Below are 19,447 nucleotides of genomic sequence, written 5' to 3' on the forward strand. Positions count from 1 at the left end.
GGATCTGTCTCAAATTTCATATGTAGGTTTCCCTAAGGCCCTAGTTGTTTATATTGCGTTTTGGGACTGATCTGTCAACAAGATGGCCACCAGGCAGTCATCTTGGATTTTGATAGTTAAAGTTTGTTATCACTATTTCTCAGAAAGTACTGAAGGGATCTGTCTCAAATTTCATATGTAGGTTTCCCTAAGGCCCTAGTTGTGTATATTGCGTTTTGGGACTGATCTGTCAACAAGATGGCCACCAGGCAGTTATCTTGGATTTTGATAGTTAAAGTTTGTTATCGCTTTTTCTCAAAGTATGGAATGGATAATTCTCAAATTTCATATGTAGGTTCCCCTAGGGCCCTAGTTGTGCATATTTCGATTTGGGACCGATCAATCAACAAGATGGCCGCCAAGGAGCCAACTTGGATTTTGATAGTTGAAGTTTGTTACTGCTATTTCTCAGAAAGTACTGAAGGGATCTGTCTCAAATTTATATGTAGTATTTTTGAAGAAGTTTGAAAAGCAGAGAAAAGATCCCTTTTTCCATTGTCAGACACAGATCATTCTTAGGTGGGTGCCAAGATCCCTCTGGGATCTCTTGTTTTTTATTTCATTTTGAGTTGATATGATACCTATCACCCCACTTTGAAAAAACCTGTAACATGCATGAATCAAGTCTCATCACTTTAATACTGTGTAGACACTTGTACTCAGATCAATACTTTTTACAGAGTCAGACGTCTTTTACGTTACAGATTTATGAGTTCATTGCTCGTGAATCCAAACTGGGAGACCTAAAACTTGCAATGTTTTATACATTCTGTGGAATCTCTTGATGGAACGTAGAAATCAAAAACAAAGTTTGAACTCTGATACAGAATTACCTATGATAATAATTGCACTATTTATTAATATAATTTTTTGCTGATTTCGTCCATGTCAAACATGAATGTTTAGTCACATTGGTGACCCCACATATTTTATCAAGAATTGCTTGAGGACAAATGGTATTTCAAACATACAAAGACAAGGAAGCAAGCATTGATTTACAACTGGAATAAATACCCAAATCAGCCATAATCTTACCTAAATCTACCATAATGATATTAAATGTTACCCAAATCTATCCAATCTAATCAATAAATTGCAGTCAAAACATGATTCTCTTCTATTAAGATTCACTTTTAATGACACAAAGCTAAAACATGATTCTATTTTAATGGCACAAAGCTAAAACATCATTCTATTTTAATGGCACAAAGTCACATGATTCTATTTTAATGGCACAAAGTCACATGATTCTATTTTAATGGCACAAAGTCACATGATTCTATTTTAATGGCACAAAGTCACATGATTCTATTTTAATGATACAAAGCTGAAACATGATTCTATTTTAATGGCACAAAGTCACATGATTCTATTTTAATGATACAAAGCTGAAACATGATTCTATTTTAATGGCACAAAGTCACATGATTCTATTTTAATGGCACAAAGTCACATGATTCTATTTTAATGACACAAAGCTAAAACATGATTCTATTTTAATTGCACAAAGTCACATGATTCTATTTTAATGGCACAAAGTCACATGATTCTATTTTAATGATAAAAAGCTGAAACATGATTCTATTTTAATGGCACAAAGTCACATGCTTCTATTTTAATGATACAAAGCTGAAACATGATTCTATTTTAATGGCACAAAGTCAAAACATGATTTTATTTTAATGGCACAAAGCTTAACCATAATTCTATTCTAATGGCACAGTCAAAACATGATTCTATTTTAGTGAAAAAGCCCAAATATGATATACTTCAATTACACATCGTGAATACATTGAAAGGTTTAATAAGTTTAATAGGTTTAGTAAGTTTTGATACAAACGATTTTCTTCCAAAACATAAAAAAATCAAAAATAAACAATGAATATAACCAGAATTAGAAGGGTAAATAATGTAAACTTTTACATAACTTATCCTCGCCCTCAGTTACAGTTTTGGGTGCGACGCTGACACTAGTGCCTACTTGTATCCAGCTAACTTATAGATGTGAACTAGAGTTTGTAGAGGTGTACCAGGTGCCCTGTAAACACATCAGAAGAAGAACTTCGGATCAAGTCAAAATGTTATACATCCTGTTGCTCTGATTAATATAATCTTTCCCTATCTAGAGGGCGTGACAACGAATTCACAACCCGAGGGGTAATTCCTGAATGTCCAACCCTCGGCAAACTTCGACTAAAACCGGTGACAATCAGTGAATGGTGAGAGAATCACACTCACTGACAACATCCAATGTACAATTATAGATAAATGGATTTAGGTTGTCACCACTGTAAATTTTAATCTACTGATAATATATAGACAAAAACCTCTACTCGGCCCAATAGCTAAATGCATAGAAATCATCTGTTTTTATTTTCTCTTGTCAGTCTTCGACATCCACACGGCAAGAAAATGGTAATGTCAGTCCTAACATCAAGCTGTGATCCATCTCATCCGCTATGTCTCCGTAACTAGGGAATGCAGACACATTACTTCCTAGAAACAGTTATTTAACTACCTTGTATTAGAAAATTAAACACATCACGCTTTCAGTACATCACGATTTTAAGCTAAATTATCCTTACAAGACATGGTGCAAGAACGTCAGCATCCATTCAATTCTTACCTTGCCATTAGCGGACTACATGGCAGGTACACGTAACTTTAATATATCAATATAGAGTTTGTGTATTGTTTGCTAAGATATCTCGCTATCGAACCCAGAATCCATTTCAGTTTTATCTTGTAACGTATCACCAGAATTGTCTGCCTGTGGTTCTGTGTCTTTCCTTTCATAGCTAATCGCATCTACTTGTTCTGCCCAAGTTAGTTGGCCATCGCTGTCTTGTGCATCGGCTGCGTCATCTGTCTTCATTCGCTTGGCTGCAGCTGGCTCATCAATTTCCATACCTTCCACGTCATTATCGCTATCAGCGATGCCTTCCGGTACATCAGCCATCTGGGAAGGAATAGTTCCGTCATTTTGATCAGTATTGCCCCGCAAATATATTGTCTCTTGGCCTGACCCTATACCTTCCATTTGTTGGTCCATCTGATTGGCTGCCATCCCCGGCACGTTTGAATCATTAATTGGTTGTAGAAGTGCAGCTGTCAAAGCTGCAACGTTGTTGTTTCTTAATCCAACGAAGTCAAGTGCATGCACGTCACCAAGATGTACGGGTATGGAGGCGTGGTCAGTGAGAATCGGTATCAGTCGGTTACTGGTTGGATACCTGTTCTTGATTGTACTCACCATTGCCATACAATTTTCATCGTTGTTGAAGGCCTCAGAAATGATAAACATGTACTTCGTTTCTTTCCCAAACTCCAAATGGTCTCCTGACAGAAAGATTAAAAATAATAGTTTAGATTGCTTTAAGTGACTTCATGCATATGAATTTATATCTTCTCTTAAATGCGAATTCATATTAAATGTAATATTTCGGTACAATATAAATGTTTCATTGATTTGAATTATAATATCTGACGTAGTATTTTGCAATTTTTCGTCACGTGTGCTTATATATAAGTGTAGCATTTCTCAAATCAGAATCAGCATTTCTGAAATCGAAAGCTAAAATACCTTTTGAACAAATTTTTCCTGTCTGGACAAGTCCTCTCTCTTCAATGAATGTTTTCCTCCAGATCTCGTCTTCTTTGCATGTACAAATACAACAGCTATATTTGCTTGGCTCCCCTTGCTCCTGTGTATCCAATACGTCCGTCTTATCCGGCTGTACCCTATCCAGTTCTTGTACTCGCCTTTTGACGTCGGCTCCGTGGTGTTTTTTCAGAGCGTCCAGACATTCCGCAGCTAACTCCCGATCAACGCGTCTACTGTTTTTGAAGCTGTACACCTCCCTTAGCAGGAAGATAAATTCATGCGGATACCAGTTCAAAATACCAATGATAGGATGTCTTAATCTTTTTCCGTACGTTACTTTTCCACTTGTAAGTACAACCCAGATTTTGAGCAGTTTTTGTCGTCGTTGTCTACTCTTGATCTCATTTCTTTTGTCGTCTTTCCATGTTCTGAATTCGTTGATCATAATTATCAGGAGTTCCCGGAATTGATTAGGCTCGGTTTTGGCGTTTCTGTTCTTCAACTGGACATCGAGCATCTCCTCTATCCCTGCCTTTTTATCCCCTTTGTGGAAAAGGCATTTGCCAAGATACATTCTCAGGTATTCATGTTCGTTACAGTCATGGTATGCAAGCGCCCTTTGAATGACGTCCTGGGCAGCAGATATGGAAGATACGTCTTCTACTATCTCAAGACCTTTCTCCGTCTTTGGCTTTATAGCTTTAAGATAGAATGATTCTGTGACGTGCAACATTGTTTTAGATGAAGCTCGTTGTTGTAATGCGAGTTGTCCATTATGAATGGCTTCATCCAAACTCTTTTTGTCTGGTTCCCTCTGATTTCTATGATCTTTAGCATCCTGGAATAACTTCCTCTGGTGTTTATACAACTCTAGGTACGCTTGACAAAGTTGTGAGTAAGCAAACCAGTTGTATATTTGTTCGATTTTCAAAGACCTTTTGAAACATCCAATAGCCTGGTAGATGTGCTGCTCATAGTCTGCGTTTTGTTTTAAAGATCGTTTATCTTTCAGTGTTAGACCATGTCTAGTATGAACCACTCTATCGGTGTCACATATTTTGTGTGCTCTGGTGAACGCTTCCATTGGATACTCCCAAAGTCGTTGGAATTCCTGGCTTTGCATGATGAAGCATGGGACTGGATCTTCTTTCCCCTTTATCTCCTTATGCCTTGTGGCTATCAGATGACCTACATACACATATGAACGGGCCACGTATACTTTCAAATAATCGGTGTCAGTGGCTGTTTCTGTTATACATGCCATAAAGTTCCGGAGAGCAAGGAGCATGTGTTTTTTCTTCTCCGTTGTCTTGGATATGTTTCTATCGGCTGTCCCAACACGACTATGTGCTCTAGCTAGGTAATGTTTCCAAATCCCAGCTTCAGTACCGGCTTTCATCATGGCAAGTCCATCCTCGAAATATGTGATAGCTTCAGATTGTTCACGCTTTGTACCATCAAGGCATGACTGTGGTAGGAGACGTTGTATCCTGTGTGTGGCTTCTGTCCAGTTTTCTAAGGCCTGTTTATACGTTGCAGCCTGTCTAGACTCCGTAATAAACGACATTTGAACTTCTAGCTGTTTGTGGATATTACTCAGCGTTTCACCTGCTGATTTCGGTACCTCAGAGTGAAGGTCAGTTAAAAGAACATAGCCTATTTCAAGAAGACATCTGGCTTGTTCAAGCTTGTTTCCACCTTCGGACTGCATTTTCTTCAGTTTCTGATCAAGTGTTTTGGTATCCATTTTCAAATTCCTTTTCATTTCGATCAGATTTGCAATCGTATTGATGTTTTCAGGATAGTCATGGTGAATCTAAAATCAAAGAATGTTTTCATTAACTTCATGTGCCCCATTTGTGTTTAAAGTTAAATCCAAATGAGACAGACATTCAAACAGTGGACCTCTGATAGTCCTAGAGTCCTAAACAGTTAAATGATTTATTACCATGCTTGTTTTAAATACAAATCAAAATACTCAACAACATGTACTCTACAACTTAGACAGTTTGAACATCTAAAATAATATTGCCGATATCGACAGTTCTTCTGGAGTAAAATCCTTATATGATGAACGATCTACTGATGTCTCACTACTGTTTATGTGTAAATGTCGATGTAATAGTGCCGTAATCAGGAGGATTCACGTAAGTAACAAATAGGATATCTAATAGGGGGTACAGATATAGTAATAAATCAACAAATAGGATATCTAATAGGGGGATACAGATATAGTAATAAATCAACAAATTAGGATATCTAATAGGGGGTACAGATATAGTAATAAATCAACAAATAGGATATCTAATAGGGGGTACAGATATAGTAATAAATCAACAAATAGGATATCTAATAGGGGGTACAGATATAGTAATAAATCAACAAATAGGATATCTAATAGGGGGTACAGATATAGTAATAAATCAACAAATAGGATATCTAATAGGGGGATACAGATATAGTAATAAATCAACAAATAGGATATGGACGTCACACTGAAATACGTCCGTCCACACAACACTCTTAATGCCTCACTGTAAATATAGATATAGTAACATGACGTCACACTGAAATACGTCCGTCCACACAACACTCTTAATGCCTCACTGTAAATATAGATATAGTAACATGACGTCACACTGAAATACGTCCGTCCACACAACACTCTTAATGCCTCACTGTAAATATAATATAGTAACATGACGTCACACTGAAATACGTCCGTCCACACAACACTCTTAATGCCTCACTGTAAATATAGATATAGTAACATGACGTCACACTGAAATACGTCCGTCCACACAACACTCTTAATACCTCACTGTAAATATAGATATAGTAACATGACGTCACACTGAAATACGTCCGTCCACACAACACTCTAATGCCTCACTGTAAATATATATAGCAACATGACGTCACACTGAAATACGTCCCTCCACACAACACTCTTAGTTTCTCACTGTAAATATAGATATAGTAACATGACGTCATACTGAAATACGTCCGTCCACACAACACTCTTAATGCCTCACTGTAAATATAGATATAGTAACATGACGTCACACTGAAATACGTCCGTCCACACAACACTCTTAATGCCTCACTGTAAATATAGATATAGTAACATGACGTCATACTGAAATACGTCCGTCCACACAACACTCTTAATACCTCACTGTAAATATAGATATAGTAACATGACGTCACACTGAAATACGTCCGTCCACACAACACTCTTAATGCCTCACTGTAAATATAGATATAGTAACATGACGTCATACTGAAATACGTCCGTCCACACAACACTCTTAATGCCTCCCTGTAAATATAGATATAGTAACATGACGCCACACTGAAATACGTCCGTCCACACAACACTCTTAATGCCTCACTGTAAATATAGATATAGTAACATGACGTCACACTGAAATACGTCCGTCCACACAACACTCTTAATACCTCCCTGTAAATATAGATATAGTAACATGACGTCACACTGAAATACGTCCGTCCACACAACACTCTTAATGCCTCACTGTAAATATATATATAGTAACATGACGTCACACTGAAATACGTCCCTCCACACAACACTCTTAATGCCTCACTGTAAATATAGATATAGTAACATGACGTCACACTGAAATACGTCCGTCCACACAACACTCTTAATGCCTCACTGTAAATATAGATATAGTAACATGACGTCACACTGAAATACGTCCGTCCACACAACACTCTTAATGCCGCACTGTAAATATAGATATAGTAACATGACGCCACACTGAAATACGTCCGTCCACACAACACTCCTAATGCCGCACTGTAAATATATATAGCAACATGACGTCACACTGAAATACGTCCCTCCACACAACACTCTTAGTTTCTCACTGTAAATATAGATATAGTAACATGACGTCATACTGAAATACGTCCGTCCACACAACACTCTTAATGCCTCACTGTAAATATAGATATAGTAACATGACGTCATACTGAAATACGTCCGTCCACACAACACTCTTAATACCTCACTGTAAATATATATAGTAACATGACGTCACACTGAAATACGTCCGTCCACACAACATAAATATAGATATAGTAACATGACGTCATACTGAAATACGTCCGTCCACACAACACTCTTAATACCTCACTGTAAATATAGATATAGTAACATGACGTCATACTGAAATACGTCCGTCCACACAACACTCTTAATACCTCACTGTAAATATAGATATAGTAACATGACGTCACACTGAAATACGTCCGTCCACACAACACTCTTAATACCTCCCTGTAAATATAGATATAGTAACATGACGTCACACTGAAATACGTCCGTCCACACAACACTCTTAATACCTCCCTGTAAATATAGATATAGTAACATGACGTCACACTGAAATACGTCCGTCCACACAACACTCTTAATGCCTCACTGTAAATATAGATATAGTAACATGACGTCACACTGAAATACGTCCGTCCACACAACACTCTTAATACCTCCCTGTAAATATAGATATAGTAACATGACGTCACACTGAAATACGTCCGTCCACACAACACTCTTAATACCTCCCCTGTAAATATATATAGTAACATGACGTCACACTGAAATACGTCCGTCCACACAACACTCTTAATGCCTCACTGTAAATATAGATATAGTAACATGACGCCACACTGAAATACGTCCCTCCACACAACACTCTTAATACCTCACTGTAAATATATATATAGTAACATGACGTCACACTGAAATACGTCCCTCCACACAACACTCTTAATACCTCACTGTAAATATATATATAGTAACATGACGTCACACTGAAATACGTCCGTCCACACAACACTCTTAATACCTCACTGTAAATATAGATATAGTAACATGACGTCACACTGAAATACGTCCGTCCACACAACACTCTTAATGCCTCACTGTAAATATAGATATAGTAACATGACGTCATACTGAAATACGTCCGTCCACACAACACTCTTAATACCTCACTGTAAATATAGATATAGTAACATGACGTCACACTGAAATACGTCCGTCCCACACAACACTCTTAATGCCTCACTGTAAATATAGATATAGTAACATGACGTCACACTGAAATACGTCCGTCCACACAACACTCTTAATGCCTCACTGTAAATATAGATATAGTAACATGACGTCATACTGAAATACGTCCGTCCACACAACACTCTTAATGCCTCACTGTAAATATAGATATAGTAACATGACGTCACACTGAAATACGTCCGTCCACACAACACTCTTAATGCCTCACTGTAAATAATATATATAGTAACATGACGTCACACTGAAATACGTCCGTCCACACAACACTCTTAATACCTCACTGTAAATATAGATATAGTAACATGACGTCATGCTGAAATACGTCCGTCCACACAACACTCTTAATACCTCCCTGTAAATATAGATATAGTAACATGACGCCACACTGAAATACGTCCGTCCACACAACACTCTTAATGCCTCACTGTAAATATAGATATAGTAACATGACGTCATACTGAAATACGTCCGTCCACACAACACTCTTAATACCTCACTGTAAATATAGATATAGTAACATGACGTCACACTGAAATACGTCCGTCCACACAACACTCTTAATGCCTCACTGTAAATATAGATATAGTAACATGACGTCACACTGAAATACGTCCGTCCACACAACACTCTTAATGCCTCACTGTAAATATAATATAGTAACATGACGTCACACTGAAATACGTCCGTCCACACAACACTCTTAATCCTCACTGTAAATATAGATATAGTAACATGACGTCACACTGAAATACGTCCGTCCACACAACACTCTTAATGCCTCACTGTAAATATAGATATAGTAACATGACGTCACACTGAAATACGTCCGTCCACACAACACTCTTAATACCTCACTGTAAATATAGATATAGTAACATGACGTCACACTGAAATACGTCCGTCCACACAACACTCTTAATGCCTCACTGTAAATATAGATATAGTAACATGACGTCACACTGAAATACGTCCGTCCACACAACACTCTTAATACCTCCCTGTAAATATAGATATAGTAACATGACGTCACACTGAAATACGTCCGTCCACACAACACTCTTAATGCCTCACTGTAAATATAGATATAGTAACATGACGTCACACTGAAATACGTCCGTCCACACAACACTCTTAATGCCTCACTGTAAATATAGATATAGTAACATGACGTCATACTGAAATACGTCCGTCCACACAACACTCTTAATACCTCACTGTAAATATAGATATAGTAACATGACGTCACACTGAAATACGTCCGTCCACACAACACTCTTAATACCTCACTGTAAATATAGATATAGTAACATGACGTCACACTGAAATACGTCCGTCCACACAACACTCTTAATGCCTCACTGTAAATATAGATATAGTAACATGACGTCATACTGAAATACGTCCGTCCACACAACACTCTTAATACCTCCCTGTAAATATAGATATAGTAACATGACGTCACACTGAAATACGTCCGTCCACACAACACTCTTAATGCCTCACTGTAAATATAGATATAGTAACATGACGTCACACTGAAATACGTCCGTCCACACAACACTCTTAATGCCTCACTGTAAATATATATAGTAACATGACGTCACACTGAAATACGTCCGTCCACTCTCTAATCCACTGATAAGTAACATGACGTCACACTGAAATACGTCCTCCACAACACTCTTAATGCCTCACTGTAAATATAGATATAGTAACATGACGTCACACTGAAATACGTCCGTCCACACAACACTCTTAATGCCTCACTGTAAATATAGATATAGTAACATGACGTCATACTGAAATACGTCCGTCCACACAACACTCTTAATACCTCACTGTAAATATAGATATAGTAACATGACGCCACACTGAAATACGTCCGTCCACACAACACTCTTAATGCCTCACTGTAAATATAGATATAGTAACATGACGTCATACTGAAATACGTCCGTCCACACAACACTCTTAATACCTCCCTGTAAAATATAGATATAGTAACATGACGTCACACTGAAATACGTCCGTCCACACAACACTCTTAATGCCTCACTGTAAATATAGATATAGTAACATGACGTCACACTGAAATACGTCCGTCCACACAACACTCTTAATGCCTCACTGTAAATATAGATATAGTAACATGACGTCACACTGAAATACGTCCGTCCACACAACACTCTTAATGCCTCACTGTAAATATAGATATAGTAACATGACGTCATACTGAAATACGTCCGTCCACACAACACTCTTAATACCTCCCTGTAAATATAGATATAGTAACATGACGTCACACTGAAATACGTCCGTCCACACAACACTCTTAATACCTCCCTGTAAATATAGATATAGTAACATGACGTCACACTGAAATACGTCCGTCCACACAACACTCTTAATGCCTCACTGTAAATATAGATATAGTAACATGACGTCACACTGAAATACGTCCGTCCACACAACACTCTTAATGCCTCACTGTAAATATAGATATAGTAACATGACGTCACACTGAAATACGTCCGTCCACACAACACTCTTAATACCTCCCTGTAAATATAGATATAGTAACATGACGTCACACTGAAATACGTCCGTCCACACAACACTCTTAATGCCTCACTGTAAATATAGATATAGTAACATGACGTCACACTGAAATACGTCCGTCCACACAACACTCTTAATGCCTCACTGTAAATATATATAGTAACATGACGTCACACTGAAATACGTCCGTCCACACAACACTCTTAATGCCTCACTGTAAATATAGATATAGTAACATGACGTCACACTGAAATACGTCCGTCCACACAACACTCTTAATGCCTCACTGTAAATATAGATATAGTAACATGACGTCACACTGAAATACGTCCGTCCACACACAACACTCTTAATCCTCACTGAAAATATGATATAGTAACATGACGTCACACTGAAATACGTCCGTCCACACAACACTCTTAATGCCTCACTGTAAATATAGATATAGTAACATGACGTCACACTGAAATACGTCCCGTCCACACAACACTCTTAATACCTCCCTGTAAATATAGATATAGTAACATGACGTCACACTGAAATACGTCCGTCCACACAACACTCTTAATACCTCCCTGTAAATATAGATATAGTAACATGACGTCACACTGAAATACGTCCGTCCACACAACACTCTTAATACCTCCCTGTAAATATAGATATAGTAACATGACGTCACACTGAAATACGTCCGTCCACACAACACTCTTAATACCTCCCTGTAAATATAGATATAGTAACATGACGCCACACTGAAATACGTCCGTCCACACAACACTCTTAATGCCTCACTGTAAATATAGATATAGTAACATGACGTCACACTGAAATACGTCCGTCCACACAACACACTCTTAATACCTCCCTGTAAATATAGATATAGTAACATGACGTCATGCTGAAATACGTCCGTCCACACAACACTCTTAATACCTCCCTGTAAATATAGATATAGTAACATGACGCCACACTGAAATACGTCCGTCCACACAACACTCTTAATGCCTCACTGTAAATATAGATATAGTAACATGACGTCATACTGAAATACGTCCGTCCACACAACACTCTTAATGCCTCACTGTAAATATAGATATAGTAACATGACGTCACACTGAAATACGTCCGTCCACACAACACTCTTAATGCCTCACTGTAAATATAGATATAGTAACATGACGTCATACTGAAATACGTCCGTCCACACAACACTCTTAATACCTCACTGTAAATATAGATATAGTAACATGACGTCATACTGAAATACGTCCGTCCACACAACACTCTTAATGCCTCACTGTAAATATAGATATAGTAACATGACGTCACACTGAAATACGTCCGTCCACACAACACTCTTAATGCCTCACTGTAAATATAGATATAGTAACATGACGTCACACTGAAATACGTCCGTCCACACAACACTCTTAATGCCTCACTGTAAATATAGATATAGTAACATGACGTCACACTGAAATACGTCCGTCCACACAACACTCTTAATACCTCCCTGTAAATATAGATATAGTAACATGACGTCACACTGAAATACGTCCGTCCACACAACACTCTTAATACCTCCCTGTAAATAATATAGATATAGTAACATGACGTCACACTGAAATACGTCCGTCCACACAACACTCTTAATGCCTCACTGTAAATATAGATATAGTAACATGACGTCACACTGAAATACGTCCGTCCACACAACACTCTTAATGCCTCACTGTAAATATAGATATAGTAACATGACGTCACACTGAAATACGTCCGTCCACACAACACTCTTAATGCCTCACTGTAAATATAGATATAGTAACATGACGACGTCATACTGAAATACGTCCGTCCACACAACACTCTTAATACCTCCCTGTAAATATAGATATAGTAACATGACGTCACACTGAAATACGTCCGTCCACACAACACTCTTAATGCCTCACTGTAAATATAGATATAGTAACATGACGTCACACTGAAATACGTCCGTCCACACAACACTCTTAATGCCTCACTGTAAATATAGATATAGTAACATGACGTCACACTGAAATACGTCCGTCCACACAACACTCTTAATACCTCACTGTAAATATAGATATAGTAACATGACGTCACACTGAAATACGTCCGTCCACACAACACTCTTAATGCCTCACTGTAAATATATATAGTAACATGACGTCACACTGAAATACGTCCGTCCACACAACACTCTTAATACCTCACTGTAAATATAGATATAGTAACATGACGTCATACTGAAATACGTCCGTCCACACAACACTCTTAATGCCTCACTGTAAATATAGATATAGTAACATGACGTCACACTGAAATACGTCCGTCCACACAACACTCTTAATGCCTCACTGTAAATATAGATATATAGTAACATGACGTCACACTGAAATACGTCCGTCCACACAACACTCTTAATGCCTCACTGTAAATATAGATATAGTAACATGACGTCACACTGAAATACGTCCGTCCACACAACACTCTTAATGCCTCACTGTAAATATAGATATAGTAACATGACGTCACACTGAAATACGTCCGTCCCACACAACACTCTTAATGCCACTGTAAATATAGATATAGTAACATGACGTCACACTGAAATACGTCCGTCCACACAACACTCTTAATACCTCACTGTAAATATAGATATAGTAACATGACGTCACACTGAAATACGTCCGTCCACACAACACTCTTAATGCCTCACTGTAAATATATATATAGTAACATGACGTCACACTGAAATACGTCCGTCCACACAACACTCTTAATGCCTCACTGTAAATATAGATATAGTAACATGACGTCATACTGAAATACGTCCGTCCACACAACACTCTTAATGCCTCACTGTAAATATAGATATAGTAACATGACGTCACACTGAAATACGTCCGTCCACACAACACTCTTAATACCTCACTGTAAATATAGATATAGTAACATGACGTCACACTGAAATACGTCCGTCCACACAACACTCTTAATACCTCACTGTAAATATAGATATAGTAACATGACGTCACACTGAAATACGTCCGTCCACACAACACTCTTAATGCCTCACTGTAAATATAGATATAGTAACATGACGTCACACTGAAATACGTCCGTCCACACAACACTCTTAATGCCTCACTGTAAATATAGATATAGTAACATGACGTCACACTGAAATACGTCCGTCCACACAACACTCTTAATACCTCACTGTAAATATAGATATAGTAACATGACGTCACACTGAAATACGTCCGTCCACACAACACTCCTAATGCCTCACTGGTAAATATAGATATAGTAACATGACGTCACACTGAAATACGTCCGTCCACACAACACTCTTAATACCTCACTGTAAATATAGATATAGTAACATGACGTCACACTGAAATACGTCCGTCCACACAACACTCTTAATCCTCACTGTAAATATAGATATAGTAACATGACGTCACACTGAAATACGTCCGTCCACACAACACTCTTAATGCCTCACTGTAAATATAGATATAGTAACATGACGTCACACTGAAATACGTCCGTCCACACAACACTCTTAATGCCTCACTGTAAATATATATAGTAACATGACGTCACACTGAAATACGTCCGTCCACACAACACTCTTAATGCCTCACTGTAAATATAGATATAGTAACATGACGTCACACTGAAATACGTCCGTCCACACAACACTCTTAATGCCTCACTGTAAATATAGATATAGTAACATGACGTCATACTGAAATACGTCCGTCCACACAACACTCTTAATACCTCACTGTAAAATATAGATATAGTAACATGACGTCACACTGAAATACGTCCGTCCACACAACACTCTTAATGCCTCACTGTAAATATAGATATAGTAACATGACGTCACACTGAAATACGTCCGTCCACACAACACTCTTAATGCCTCACTGTAAATATAGATATAGTAACATGACGTCACACTGAAATACGTCCGTCCACACAACACTCTTAATACCTCACTGTAAAATATATATAAGTAACATGACGTCACACTGAAATACGTCCGTCCACACAACACTCTTAAGCCTCACTGTAAATAATATAGTAACATGACGTCACACTGAAATACGTCCGTCCACACAACACTCTTAATCCTCACTGTAAATATAGATATAGTAACATGACGTCATACTGAAATACGTCCGTCCACACAACACTCTTAATACCTCCCTGTAAATATAGATATAGTAACATGACGCCACACTGAAATACGTCCGTCCACACAACACTCTTAATGCCTCACTGTAAATATAGATATAGTAACATGACGTCACACTGAAATACGTCCGTCCACACAACACTCTTTATGCCTCACTGTAAATATAGATATAGTAACATGACGTCACACTGAAATACGTCCGTCCACACAACACTCTTAATGCCTCACTGTAAATATAGATATAGTAACATGACGTCACACTGAAATACGTCCGTCCACACAACACTCTTAATGCCTCACTGTAAAATATAGATATAGTAACATGACGTCACACTGAAATACGTCCGTCCACACAACACTCTTAATGCCTCACTGTAAATATAGATATAGTAACATGACGTCACACTGAAATACGTCCGTCCACACAACACTCTTAATGCCTCACTGTAAATATAGATATAGTAACATGACGTCACACTGAAATACGTCCGTCCACACAACACTCTTAATACCTCACTGTAAATATAGATATAGTAACATGACGTCACACTGAAATACGTCCGTCCACACAACACTCTTAATGCCTCACTGTAAATATAGATATAGTAACATGACGCACACTGAAATACGTCCGTCCACACAACACTCTTAATGCCTCACTGTAAATATAGATATAGTAACATGACGTCACACTGAAATACGTCCGTCCACACAACACTCTTAATCCTCACTGTAAATATAGATATAGTAACATGACGTCACACTGAAATACGTCCGTCCACACAACACTCTTAATGCCTCACTGTAAATATAGATATAGTAACATGACGTCACACTGAAATACGTCCGTCCACACAACACTCTTAATGCCTCACTGTAAATATAGATATAGTAACATGACGTCACACTGAAATACGTCCGTCCACACAACACTCTTAATGCCTCACTGTAAATATATATATAGTAACATGACGTCACACTGAAAATACGTCCGTCCACACAACACTCTTAATGCCTCACTGTAAATATAGATATAGTAACATGACGTCACACTGAAATACGTCCGTCCACACAACACTCTTAATGCCGCACTGTAAATATATATATAGTAACATGACGTCACACTGAAATACGTCCGTCCACACAACACTCTTAATCCCTCACTGTAAATATAGATATAGTAACATGACGTCACACTGAAATACGTCCGTCCACACAACACTCTTAATACCTCACTGTAAATATAGATATAGTAACATGACGTCACACTGAAATACGTCCGTCCACACAACACTCTTAATCTCACTGTAAATATAGATATAGTAACATGACGTCACACTGAAATACGTCCGTCCACACAACACTCTTAATGCCTCACTGTAAATAATAGATATAGTAACATGACGTCATACTGAAATACGTCCGTCCACACAACACTCTTAATACCTCACTGTAAATATAGATATAGTAACATGACGTCACACTGAAATACGTCCGTCCACACAACACTCTTAATACCTCCCTGTAAATATAGATATAGTAACATGACGTCACACTGAAATACGTCCGTCCACACAACACTCTTAATACCTCCCTGTAAATATAGATATAGTAACATGACGTCACACTGAAATACGTCCGTCCACACAACACTCTTAATACCTCCCTGTAAATATAGATATAGTAACATGACGTCACACTGAAATACGTCCGTCCACACAACACTCTTAATACCTCCCTGTAAATATAGATATAGTAACATGACGTCACACTGAAATACGTCCGTCCACACAACACTCTTAATACCTCCCTGTAAATATAGATATAGTAACATGACGCCACACTGAAATACGTCCGTCCACACAACACTCTTAATGCCTCACTGTAAATATAGATATAGTAACATGACGTCACACTGAAATACGTCCGTCCACACAACACTCTTAATGCCTCCACTGTAAATATAGATATAGTAACATGACGTCACACTGAAATACGTCCGTCCACACAACACTCTTAATGCCTCACTGTAAATATAGATATAGTAACATGACGTCACACTGAAATACGTCCGTCCACACAACACTCTTAATGCCTCACTGTAAATATAGATATAGTAACATGACGTCACACTGAAATACGTCCGTCCACACAACACTCTTAATGCCTCACTGTAAATATAGATATAGTAACATGACGTCACACTGAAATACGTCCGTCCACACAACACTCTTAATACCTCACTGTAAATATAGATATAGTAACATGACGTCACACTGAAATACGTCCGTCCACACAACACTCTTAATGCCTCACTGTAAATATAGATATAGTAACATGACGTCACACTGAAATACGTCCGTCCACACAACACTCTTAATACCTCACTGTAAATATAGATATAGTAACATGACGTCATGCTGAAATACGTCCGTCCACACAACACTCTTAATACCTCCCTGTAAATATAGATATAGTAACATGACGTCACACTGAAATACGTCCGTCCACACAACACTCTTAATACCTCACTGTAAATATAGATATAGTAACATGACGTCACACTGAAATACGTCCGTCCACACAACACTCTTAATGCCTCACTGTAAATATAGATATAGTAACATGACGTCACACTGAAATACGTCCGTCCACACAACACTCTTAATGCCTCACTGTAAATATAGATATAGTAACATGACGTCACACTGAAATACGTCCGTCCACACAACACTCTTAATACCTCCCTGTAAATATAGATATAGTAACATGACGTCACACTGAAATACGTCCGTCCACACAACACTCTTAATGCCTCACTGTAAATATAGATATAGTAACATGACGTCACACTGAAATACGTCCGTCCACACAACACTCTTAATGCCTCACTGTAAATATATATAGTAACATGACGTCACACTGAAATACGTCCGTCCACACAACACTCTTAATGCCTCACTGTAAATATAGATATAGTAACATGACGTCACACTGAAATACGTCCGTCCACACAACACTCTTAATGCCTCACTGTAAATATAGATATAGTAACATGACGTCACACTGAAATACGTCCGTCCACACACAACACTCTTAATACCTCACTGTAAATATAGATATAGTAACATGACGTCACACTGAAATACGTCCGTCCACACAACACTCTTAATGCCTCACTGTAAATATAGATATAGTAACATGACGTCACACTGAAATACGTCCGTCCACACAACACTCTTAATACCTCCCTGTAAATATAGATATAGTAACATGACGTCACACTGAAATACGTCCGTCCACACAACACTCTTAATACCTCCCTGTAAATATAGATATAGTAACATGACGTCACACTGAAATACGTCCGTCCACACAACACTCTTAATGCCTCACTGTAAATATAGATATAGTAACATGACGTCACACTGAAATACGTCCGTCCACACAACACACTCTTAATGCCTCACTGTAAATATAGATATAGTAACATGACGTCACACTGAAATACGTCCGTCCACACAACACTCTTAATGCCTCACTGTAAATATAGATATAGTAACATGACGTCACACTGAAATACGTCCGTCCACACAACACTCTTAATGCCTCACTGTAAATATATATAGTAACATGACGTCACACTGAAATACGTCCGTCCACACAACACTCTTAATGCCTCACTGTAAATATAGATATAGTAACATGACGTCACACTGAAATACGTCCGTCCACACAACACTCTTAATGCCTCACTGTAAATATAGATATAGTAACATGACGTCACACTGAAATACGTCCGTCCACACAACACTCTTAATGCCTCACTGTAAATATATATATAGTAACATGACGTCACACTGAAATACGTCCGTCCACACAACACTCTTAATACCTC

General features: G+C 38.0%; 1 protein-coding gene across 1 annotated transcript; it reads right to left on the bottom strand.

Moving 5' to 3' along the window:
- Window positions 1–1,149: 1,149 nt before the first annotated feature.
- On the bottom strand, window positions 1,150–5,455 carry LOC138307552 (uncharacterized). Its single transcript, XM_069248357.1, has 2 exons — window positions 3,623–5,455; window positions 1,150–3,378 (listed from the first exon to the last, which is right to left on the bottom strand). The coding sequence occupies exons 1-2, from the start codon at window positions 5,406–5,408 to the stop codon at window positions 2,738–2,740; spliced, it is 2,427 nt and encodes an 808-aa protein (XP_069104458.1). The 5' UTR covers window positions 5,409–5,455; the 3' UTR covers window positions 1,150–2,737.
- Window positions 5,456–19,447: the final 13,992 nt, after the last annotated feature.

Source organism: Argopecten irradians, chromosome 1, assembly GCF_041381155.1.
Source record: "Argopecten irradians isolate NY chromosome 1, Ai_NY, whole genome shotgun sequence".
In the NCBI taxonomy this organism is placed as follows: domain Eukaryota; kingdom Metazoa; phylum Mollusca; class Bivalvia; order Pectinida; family Pectinidae; genus Argopecten; species Argopecten irradians.

Coding starts and splice junctions, on each gene's coding strand:
- LOC138307552 (XM_069248357.1), bottom strand. CDS start 5,408: ATGAAAAGGAATTTGAAAATGGATACCAAAACACTTGATCAGAAACTG. Junction 3,379..3,622: donor AGGAAAAATTTGTTCAAAAG/GTATTTTAGCTT, acceptor TCTTTCTGTCAG/GAGACCATTTGGAGTTTGGG.